General features: G+C 31.5%; 1 protein-coding gene across 4 annotated transcripts in view; it reads left to right on the forward strand.

Moving 5' to 3' along the window:
• Nucleotides 1-11,988, forward strand: part of HMGCLL1 (3-hydroxymethyl-3-methylglutaryl-CoA lyase like 1) — a 167,379-nt gene that overhangs the window by 59,225 nt on the left and 96,166 nt on the right. For 2 of the 4 annotated variants that reach the window (XM_011375015.1, XM_011375016.1), the window contains one exon: nt 10,495-10,590. The exons of the other annotated variants lie outside the window; for them this stretch is intronic. In XM_011375015.1, the coding sequence (XP_011373317.1) occupies nt 10,495-10,590 (96 nt within the window). The remainder of the gene's footprint in view (nt 1-10,494; nt 10,591-11,988) is intronic. 4 annotated transcript variants of the gene reach the window in all.

Raw genomic sequence — 11,988 nt, forward strand, 5'->3', positions numbered from 1 at the left:
ACTGGGCTTTAAAAATGTTTAAAGAAATAATGTACATAAAGAACTCAATACATATAAACAATGTATAGACTGACATAAAGTAATTATTTGCTTTTATCATTATCACTATCATTAGTAACAATCAAATCTTAGAAGAATCAGTGGAGAAAAATAACCATGATTCAAAGTGGATTAAATGTAAAAGAATTTAAGCTAGAATAAATGGCAAGGAGGAGAAATTTCATTTTAATTCAACAACCATTTATTAAATGCGCCTTTTATGCAGAGTCCTCAAGGAGCTAATAGTTTAGTCAGGGAGAGAGACACGAAAATCAAAATAAATTATACAAAATTTGATAAGAGCAATGATAGAAGTAAAATAACTTTACTTCCTCTTTGATGCTTCAGAAGTACTGTCAAGTTTTAACCTTGTTGCCTCTCAAGGTACCTCAGCACAAACATTTGAACTAAGGACTATGCAGTTTTCTAAGGAACATGCTTTAGGTGTGGCCCAGTCCCCTTCCTCTTCGAGGATCTGTGTTTTCGGTAAGGTGCAAGATTTGGTCTAGACACAGATCATTCAGTTTTGAGAGTAGCTGTCCAGCACCTGTGTCTCATCAGTTGAACTGCTGTTCCATTGCTAACTGCTAATATTTGGACAGTTTAGGGCCATCTCTCTCTCTGGCTGAGAACTGGTAATCACTAGGGGACATGGGAGAGCCACTTATGGGGAACTTCAGGTTCTTACAGTATCCATTTGGAGAACTCTCATTAAGAAAAAAAGAATATATAATACCATGTGCAAAATTAAATAGGAATGTTAATATTGAATGAGAAAAAAACTCATGAAAGTGTAAAAATTTTAAAGTTATCACCTTTCACATATATCTCAAAATTAAAGAAAAGTACTTTAAAAATTCAGTTACATGTCTGAGGTTACTTTGTAATACTACCTTTTTTTATTGTAGTAATAAAACTTAATGAGATCTACCCTTTACACAAATTTTTAAGTGTTTAATACAGTAGTATTAATAACAGGCAGAATGTTGTATAGCAGATCTAGAACTTAATCATCTTATGTAACTGAAACTGTACCCACTGAATAACAATTCACCATTCCCCCCTTCCCGCCATTTTCTCACAACCACCATTCTCCTCTCTGCTTTTATGTGTTTGAGTATTTCAAATACCTCATATAACTGGAATCATGCAGTATCTGTCCATCGTGACTGGTTTATATCACTTACTGTAATGTACTCAAGGTGAATCCATGTTGTACATAGCAGTGTTTCCCTTTTCAAGGCTGAATAATATTTTACTGTATGTATATGCCACATTTTCTTTATCTGTTCATTCATCCATGGACATTTAGATTGTTTCCATATTTCAGATATGTGAATAATACTGCAATAAACACGGGAATCCATGGATAAATACCGAGAAGTGATATTCCTAGAACATATGGTATTATTATTTTTCATTTTTTGAGAAACCTCCATACTGTTTTCTATAGAGACTGCACCATTTTACACTCCTACCTACAGTGTACAAGAGTTCAATGTTCTCTATATCATTACCAACACTTACCTTTTGTGTTTTTATAATTGCCATCCTAATGGGTCTTAGGTGATATGTCATTGTTGTTCTGATTTGCATCTCATTGATAGTTAGTGATGTTAAGCATCTTTTCATTTAGTGATTGGCCATCTGTATGTCCTTGGAGATATGTGTATTCAAGTTATTGGCCCATTTTTTAGTTTGGTTGTTGTTATTATTATTTACCTATTGAATCGTAGGTATTCCTTATATATTTTGAATATTAACTCCTTATTGGATATATGATTTGCAGATATTTTCTCTCAGTCCTTAATTTGCCTTTTCACTCTGTTAATTGTTCCCTTTGATGTGCAGAAGCTTTTTAGTTTGGTGTAGTCCCACTTGTCTGTCTGTTTTTTCTTTTGTTGATGCCTTTTGGTGTCATATCCAAGGAATTGTTACCAATATTAATGTTATGAAGCTTTTTGCTTATGTTGTCCTCTAACAGTTTTACAGTTCCAGGTCTTATGTTACAGTCTTTAATCCATTTTGAGTTGATTTTTATATATAGTATGATATGAGGATTTGATTTCATTCTTTGCATATGAATCTCTAGTTTCCCGAGCACACTTTGTTCATGAAATACTCCCAGTTTCCCAGATTGTATATTCTTTCCATCCTTGTCAAAGATAAATTGAGCCTATAAGCATCTGTTTATTTCCAGGCTCTCTATTCTATTCCATTGGTCTATATGTCAGTCTTTACTCCAGTACCATACTGTTTTAACTACTGTAGTTTTGTAATATATTTTGAAATCAAGAAGTCTGATATCTCCAGCTTTATTCTTCTTTCTTAAGGTTGGTTAGGCTATTTGGGCTCCTTAGTAATGCCTTATAAATTTAAGGATTGTTTTTTTTTTTCTATTTCTGTAAAAAATGCCGTTGGGGTTTTGATAGGGATTGCATTGAATTTGTAGATTGCTTTGGGTAGTATAGACATTTTCACAGTATTAAATCTTCCAGCTCGTGAACATGAGTTGCCGTTCTGTTTATTTGTATCTTTAATTTCTTTCTTCAGTGTTTTATAGTTTTCAGTGTACAATTCTTTTACCTCCTTGGTTAAGCTTGTTACTAAGTTTTTTATTCTTTTTCATGCTATTATAAATTAGATTGTTTTCTTAATTTCTTTTTTGGATAGTTTATTGTTGGTGTATAGAAATGCAACTGATATTTATATATATGTTGATTTTGTATACTTCAACTTAACTGAGTTTGTTTATTAGTTCTGAGACATTTTTTGTAGAATTTTTAGAGGTTCCTTTGTATAATATCATACCATTTGTGAACAGAGGTAATTTTACTTTTTTCTTTTCAGTTTGAATGCCTTTATTTCTTTTTCTTTCCTAATTGCTCTGGATAGGGCTTCCAATACTATGTTGAGAAGAATTGGCAAGAGTGGGCATCCTTATCTTATTCTTGACCTTAGAGGTAATATTTTTTCACTGTCGAGTATGATATTAGCTGTGAGCTTTCCATATATGGCCTTTATTACGTTGAGGTAATTTTATTATGTTTTTAGAGAGTCCTATCTATTTGAGTTTTTATCATGAAAGGGTATTAATTTTGTCAAATGCTTTTTGACAAAGCATTTATTTGTCAAATTTTGACATTGAGGTGATCATGTGTTTTTTTTTTATTCTGTCATTATGGGGTACCATATTAATTGGTTTTTATATACTTAATCTTTCTTGCCTCCCAGGGATAAATCTCACTTGGTCATGGTGTATGATCTTTTAAATCTACCATTGAATTTGGTTTGCTTGTATTTTGTTGGTGATAGTTGCATTTCTGTTCATCAGGAATATTGACCTTAGTTTTCTTTCACTCTAATGTCTTTTCTGTTTTTGGTGTCAGGGTTTTATAAGACCAGCTCTTAATACTGGTCTTAAATAATGAGTTTGAAATGATTCTCTCCTATTCAGTTTTTTAGAAGGATTTGAAGAAGGATTGGCATTAAGACTTCTATAAATGATTGGTAGAATTTACTAGTGAAGTCATCTGGTCTGGAGTTCTTTTTTTGTTCAGAATTTTTTGATTATTGATTCAACCTCCATACCAGTTATAGCCCTTTTCTCTTTTTATCTTAATGTCTTTATTTTTTTCTAATTTATGACTGCATATTCTTTGTTTGCCCCTTTCTCATGACAGTGCTTTATAATATTTTCTACAGAGAGGCTAGAAAGATGAGTCAGTCTTTTCTTTTGCACCATTGATCAAGATTTTTAAATTATTGATAAATTAGGAAAGCATTTCATTTTAATAATCCATTGTTGGTAATGCCATGCTAAGATATAATACTTTGTGATGTGTACATTGTTTTAGAAGAATTACTTTAGGGGTTATATTGTTTTACATTGTTTTAGAAGAATTACTATAGTTTTATGTCCTTCGCAGTGAAAAATTTTGATGTGCTATTATCTGTGATTTTTATAAAAAAATAAATATATAAATGTTGTACTTATAATTGTATATACTGTATATTGAATATATTTCTTATAAAAAAGGTTTTTATTTAATATGATATTGATGAAAACTGATTCATTCACTTACAATTTTACATATATAATGTTTGGAAGAATTTTCTATTGCTTCTGACTCTATAGCTTTTGAAACTTGTTTCTCCTCAAATATTTAAATACTTCCAGTACCAGGGATTGTATACATAGTGAATATGGATTCTTGGCTTTCCCTAGAGTGACAGTTTTAATAGAAGGTACAATTGTGAACTATATTTTATGTTATATATTTTAAATATATGAAATATTTATACTAACATTCTTGAAAAGTGCAGCAATTGTGAGCTCTCTGAAGTGGCAAAGTCTGTACCTGGATTCACACATAAAGAAATGTAGCAATGTAAACAGATTAAATAGTATTTCACCTTTATGTTTGTTACTTGAAGACTATTATGAGAAACACAGCCTATAGATAAAGCAACACTTAATATAATTGCCTTTTTGTCTTCTTTTTTCACACTTCATTGCTCCAGAGCAGTAAAAGCATCTTGCCACCAAAACATACCTCTTAAACCCTATGTTATCTCTCCTCAAATACATTATTATTTAGATTATTTAGAGTCTCTGGCCACCTTGTCCTCTTTTTTCCTAGCAGTTCTCAGCTTCCTCCTACTTAGTATACCATGCCAAGAAATCAGATGCATTTCTCTTATTGGAGGGCAGGGGAAGGATACAATTTGAGCTTTTTAGCAGTGACTGGAGTAAAAGAAGGAACAGCCAGTAATGCTCACTCATTGATGATCATATTGACTAGACCAGGACAAAGAAGACAAAAAGTAGAGTCGTATATTTAGGTTACAAGTCCAGTTATAAGACAGGTAGTCAAGTTATATAACTGTACAGATATCACTTTATTGGTATCAATGTAAAGATTCAGTGTCCTGACGTTCATTTCTCACATGAATTTTAGATCTTACTGTAAACATTTGTCCCATTTAAAAACACAGTTCTAACTCAAACTTAATATTTCTACCCTGTCACACAGTACAATTATCTCAACTTCAACAGAACCACAAAGATGCAGAGAGTAATTTCTGTGGTGGTAGAAAAAAACTCAACTCCTCTCACATTGTTTAGAATCTTGTTAGTTACTAATCTCTTGTTGAGTTAAAATAATAAATGTAGCAGTTTTGTGTATCATAAATGTGTATAAAAGACTTTCATATAAAAATCATACTAAATGCAGCTCTGGAATTTAGAGACCTGTACAACCTGGAATTTTTGTAATTGCATTGGTTCTGGAAAAACAAAAACATGTTAATCAGCGATTAAATTTTAAATTAATAGAAGTAAATTCTTTAAAAAAATAGACTATAGAATAGCACTTCTGTTTCCTATGTACTTTCACCTAAAATAACTCATAAATATTTATTTTCCTTTATTGGATATCTCATAAAACATATAGTTGGAACTGAACAAAATTTAATCAATGACTATTCAGTTTTCTCTATCAGTTATTAGTTGGAAGAGAGGCAAAGGGTAATAAGTATTTTTACTTTATATTTTATTGAACTTGAAAATGAAAGAATTATATTACTTTAAAAATTAATTTATATAAAATATGTCACCCCAGAATTATCCAAAGAATTTTAATAAATAAGTTTGTTTTAAGTTTAGGCTTATTAAACCTTTTCTTTTAACAGTACATTAGAAAGTTCAATTTTTCATAGAAAAAATATATATGAATATCTAGTATTCCTCTATGAATATTTTTGAAAGTTGTTGATCTTTGTGAATAGTTTTGCTCCATTTAAACTCTGAATATTTTCCTCCAAAGAAAAACAGGCCTCCGAATTATGTACATTTGGCCTAGACAAGGTTTAGTTAAATATTTGTCATTCTAGCTTAGGTTGTAAAGGAAAATGCTTCCTTATCTGTGTTCCATAGAATTTCCGATCACATGATATTTGTATTATATTTTTGATACACACACAAACACATATATCTTTCCCCACTAGCCTGTGTATTTAATGTATGTAGATCACATCTGCTTTATTTTTCTCTGCCATAGTGTTGGGTATACAGTAAATGTATATAACATTGAAATAAATCAGTATTCAAATATTAAAATGAATTATAAAAATCAGTTCTTAAGTTCTCATGATATTTTAAAATTAATCTTTGTATCCCCCAATGATAAATATCACAGTCTATTTGCAAAATGTAATTGAAACTTCTAATATTTTCCCCTCTCAGTTTTATGAGAAACACTTTCTCATTGTTTATAGCTGCATACTCATATGCATTATCTTGAAACTCCACAATATCAGGGAATTTGGGTGAGTTGAGGACACATTGAATATTTAGGAGAGATTATAGTATTTAGATAAAGAAAAATGTTAGTAGGATGTCTACACATGTATAATGCAAGATGTCTAGATTTAATCACTCTATGATAGAGTTAGTAGCAAATGTAATAAAATCTCTTAACTATACACATTACATTCTAATCCTTGAGACTCTTTGCATGTCTTTAAGACTCTTGCAAAGTTTTCACAAATATTTTGATGATTTGAATTCATATCAAAATATGGATGCCTAAGAAGTTACCATGGTATTGCCTGTTTCGTTGGCTAAACAGACATAGGTATTGCCATCCCCAGACTGTGGCCAGATGATGGCGACGTATGTTACCCATCAAATTATGGTGATTTTCATGATCTTGAAAAGTCATGAAATCAAAACAGATGTAGAAATGTTTCGTTAAAATGTCAAGATAATACCATAAAGGAATATTTCTGTTATTGTTTGAATAATAAACTTTAGACATTAAAATAACATCAAGATTGAAGTAAACATGAACTTCCTGAGTTAAATGAATACTTTTAATGGAAACTTTTATTTTATTCATTGTAATAAAATTATATCCTATCAGGATTTCCTAAAGCTCTTTACTTAATTGTCTTTATTGACCAAATGTAGACAGAATACTGTTACTTCTTAAATGACCTCATTATATTGTAGATATTTTTAAAGAAAAAAGTACTGATTTGTGGAATTCTAATTAATATATTTATCATAATTTCATTAAGATATCTCTACTGATTATCAAAGTTTAGTTTTCATGATCTGGAAACTTAATTGCTATTATCTCTGTTTATTTTCTAGTTCTAGAGATTGAAACACCTATTAAGTCATTGTTTCATTATACAAATTTCTTCATAATGATTTAAGATTGTTGTTAAATTACATGTAAAGGTAAATAATCACTTACAGGACAACATGACCTATATTTCTTGAAGATTAAAATTTGTTTTATGCCCTTTATGCTGTTTTATGATGCACTGCCTACTATATCCAAATCTTTGTATTGGTTAGAGAAGCACTCTTTATTCCTATCTGTTATCATGTTAATATAAATGTCTCTAATAAATATTTAAACATACTATGTTTAGACATAAGTATTAATAATATCAACATTAGTCTCTGGAAGAGTGTTGTGGATTTTATTATAGTGTCTTAAAACTAGTAGTAACTTTCCTTTCTTTCTGCTTGAAATTAGGAATAAGTGCTCTAAACTTTTCATTATAATTTGAATGGGCATGTTTCCATGTACATGTGTCTGTGACAGAGAAAGAGAGAGCGAGTTAGAGACAGAATGAGCCCACACTCTAGCTCAAAGGCTAAATTCATGAAATGCAATCAAGAATTGCGTTGAAATAGGCACAAATGTTAAATATTTTTTGAAAGGTTATAAAATAGTGAGGATTACATTTTTGAGCAAATCATGTTCCTTGTATTATTGGACACTGTGATTTTTCTTTTGGAGTTCTATTCCTTGCGCCATTTCTCTACTACAGAACTTGTCACTAGCTGGGTTCTTAGGATTGTCTGAAAATGGCTGATCTCTTTCTAAACTGCTCTTTACATCTCTCTCAGCTTAGTCTTCCTAAAATACTGCATTTATCCTAGCCTTCTGCTAATTTGATACTCACTCCCCCTGGCTTTCTATTGCCTTCACAATAAATCCTGAATTTTTAGGATAATGTGAACCTAACTCAAAAACATAGCAGTGTGTGGCCCCCCGTCCTCACTTATAATCTATTCTCTGATTATTTACCGATAATCTTCTCTAGCTGAAAAATGAGTTCCTACCTCTGCACCTGTCCCTCCCTCTTTTTCAGCCTCCCAATTTTTCATTGTTTTGGCTTTTATGGCTATGTAATGAATTACCTAAGAACTTAGTGGTATAAATCAACATTTGCTGTGCTCACAAAACCTGAGGGTTGAAATTTGATCAGGGTACAGGTAGTCTTGTCCACAATGTCTGGGCCCTCATCTGGGTACCTCACACGCTGGAGGTCAAAGTCATCTAAAGCCTTCTTCAATCACAGATTTAGGGGTAATGCTGGCTGTTGGCTGGGGGAGCTTTAGTTTCTCTTCACATGTCTTTCCATGTGGGCCTCTTCGTATGGACTCTCTGCATAAGCTACTTTTTCTCACAGTATGTCAACTGATTTCCCTACAGTGGCTCCCCCAAAGAGAAAGCCATACATGGAAGTTGTATCCTTTTTTAAAACCTTGCTTCAGGACTTATCGTATTATTTCTGCTATATTCTATTTGTTGGTGCAATCACAAGCCTTCCAGGTTCAAGTGGAGGGTAAACAGTTTTCCTCTCAATGGGGATTGGCGAGATTATGGAATAGCATGAGGTTGGAAATATGGTGGCTATATTTTGGGAAATATTAATATGCCATCCATAGTCAAAGATCACAGAGACCTAACAACCTTATTCCTCTCTGACCTCTGACAACCTGTGCACTCATTTACAACCAGTATATTCCTTTGGGTTAACTTTCCATGTGCATGTGTTTTATCTCTCCAACTATATTGCAAATGATTCAGTCCAAAGACCTTACTTTCCTGCATTTATATTCCCCACAGGGCCTTGCATAGGGCTTTAGATAAAGTAAGTGCTCAATGAACATCTAGATTAAAGTCAAATAGACTTAAAATTAAATAAGACAGCTTTCATGTAATGCAGATAACTACAGTGGATAGGCTTTGTAAAGGATGCAGCTGTGTGTGGATATGATCCCTATGTGCATGTGATCCCTAAGAAATAAGTGAGGGAGAATCACATTTTACATAGAAATAAATGTTTGGATTGAATGAAAGATGAAAGCTTAAATGTCAGTAAGGCATAATAGCAGTCAGTGGGAGGTACTTTTTACATCTTAAATATTCAATCTTGAATTTAAAATCTATTTTAAAATTTAATTCAAATTATATTTATTAAAAGTATTAAATTCTATTGGAATTTAACTGAGAGTCAAGACCAGTGAACCAATAAGAGTAAATATATTTCATAATTTTCAAACATTAGTGGTTATATTAAGAAAAGCATTTATACTTTGATACATATACTATTATTTCATTTTTAAATTAAAACAATATATGTTTATTGTAATAAGCCAAAATGTATAGATAAAATACAAGTCTTCCCTCATCTGTTCTTATGTTGAAGATACAAATTTTGGTTTGGTGTATGGTATTACATGCAGTTTTATCAATGCTCATTTTGTATAACTTTTATTGTTTATATATTATTTCTTATGTTTTTATTCATGTCATAACTTATCATTCTTAAGTGTGCAGAGATCATGGTTATGTCAATGGTAATTTCTTTGTGTGATGATTATGGGATTTGATTATCAGTTATTGCTCCAGGAGGCTAAATTATGTACTCTGTGCCAAACTAGTGATTTTGATATTTTAATTCAAAGTTGAATTTTTATAGATTTATACAAAATATAGAAAATATGGAAAATAAAGTCTTGGTAGGATGAGTTAAATTTTTCTTTTGTGTACTCCATTGTACTCATTTGTTTGCATTGAGAACAAATAGTAATCTGATGATAGTACTGCATAGAGCATTATGACTATCAACTAAAACATCTATGCTAACCAAATAATAGACTAGGATATCAGCCTTGTTAAATGATTTTAACAGAGATGAGTAATTTATGTTTTGCTAAATATTGTAAAATTTCATACACCGAAAATTATTTGGACATAAAATTTCATGTGGATGATAAATGCATAGCATATTGCCTTTCAAACTCTCCTCAGTCTCAGGGGTGTTTGAGGCTTGGGTCATGAAATTAAAGGAAGAGAATAAAGATGAGTCAAGTGAAAATAGTAGAGTTTAGAATTCCTGACTATTGGTAATCATTCATTTAACCAGATCCTGTTATGTGAATAAGTTAAACCCAGATCTAGGTATTATGTATTTCTGGCATTGAAAACTAGTTATCTTTAACTACACTGGCATAGTTTCATTTCAAACACAAATTTATAGAATGTAATTACATGTGTAATGATAACTTTCCTGAAAAACTAAAACTGTACTTGATAGACTATTCAAAGTTACATATTTATATATAACTATTCTGTATTTAAGATGGCTGATCACACTGAAGTCATGAAAGGCATTCATCAATATCCAGGAGTTCGATATCCTGTGCTTACTCCTAATCTTCAAGGTTTAAACCGTGCTGTAAGTGTGCTACTAATTTTCCTAAAATAAGTGTTTCTTATTGTTTAAAAGATCTTTACAAAGCTAAAATGGTGTCAAATGTAGCTCACTTGTTATTCTGCGTAAATACTATGTTAATATACTCACATAAATACATAGAGAGCAGTAAACTCGTGGAGTAGTTAGGGGCTAAAGTGCTCTGCATAACTGGTTTTTCCAATTTAACCATTCAAGAATCAATATACAGTAATCCATTTTGATGAAATTCTTTTGAAAATATATTCTGTGCATCCCTCTTAAATAAGGAATAATAATCTAATCTTAATAACCTTAAATAACTTAACCCTTCCTCTGTATAATATTATAGTTATTAATATTATTGTAGTGGATGATTATTTTTGTCAGCTTCTTTGGGTCAGCTTGCTGTTGCTGTCATTCCATCCCTCTAGGTGAAGCTAATCGCTGTCATTGGAACTGCATTTAACAACTTTTCCCTGTTCCTCTTCTGGCTTGTTTCTTTCCATCCTCTGTGACAGGAATTTATATACAAAAAAGCTTTAATAATTACACGAACAAGACAAATTGATGCATTTTTAAGTAAAGTCTTGAGGTCTTATGCTTATATAGCTTTATTATAAAAGTTTTGCAGCCACCATTTCTGGTGTTAATGGATATTTTTCACTTTTGTATTTCAGACTGTGTTGCATAAAGTTGAGGCTGTGGGTACTAGTCTATATGTCACCTGTTAGTGTATCTTGTTAAAACCACTAATCTTTTCTTTTGTTTGATTTGATATAATTGTTTATCACATTGTCAAGAAAAAGGAAGTATTTTAAGAAATGTTAAATGTCACTATCATTTGGCCCTAAACAAAGTAGGACATATATCCACCTTGAAAAGATTCTGAGGGGATACCCTTGTGGTTGCTTAGAGGGGCAAGGAAGAGAGTGAAACAAACCTTGGCTCAGAAATCAGGTAAGCCTGTGCTCAAAACATGGCTCCAGAAAGTTTATTAGCTTAGTGATCTTGTACTAGCAATTTAGCCTCTTTGTCCACAGTTTTCTCACCTGTAAAATGGGATAATACTTAGTTTACAAGATTGTCTATTAGAAATAGAGCATACAAAGTACTAACAACAATACTGTAGGTACATTGTAGCTGTTCAGTAAATATAATTTTAATTTTAGAGGTTAAAAATTTATTTTGACAGAGGAGTAGAAGCCAATATATTTTTTTAATGTTGGAGGAAAGATGACAGAATTTTTTTCTTAATATATTAATAGGGTATCAGAATGAGTGAGCATCTAGGTACAGTGCTAGAGATACATTAATAGAAAGTCTTAAAAATTCAGCTAAAAAACTAGGAGGCTTGACATTTGAAAACATTCACTGGATAAGCCTGAGGAAAGTAGAGAAGAT

The sequence above is a fragment of the Pteropus vampyrus genome, unplaced genomic scaffold (genome assembly GCF_000151845.1).
Source record: "Pteropus vampyrus isolate Shadow unplaced genomic scaffold, Pvam_2.0 Scaffold260, whole genome shotgun sequence".
In the NCBI taxonomy this organism is placed as follows: domain Eukaryota; kingdom Metazoa; phylum Chordata; class Mammalia; order Chiroptera; family Pteropodidae; genus Pteropus; species Pteropus vampyrus.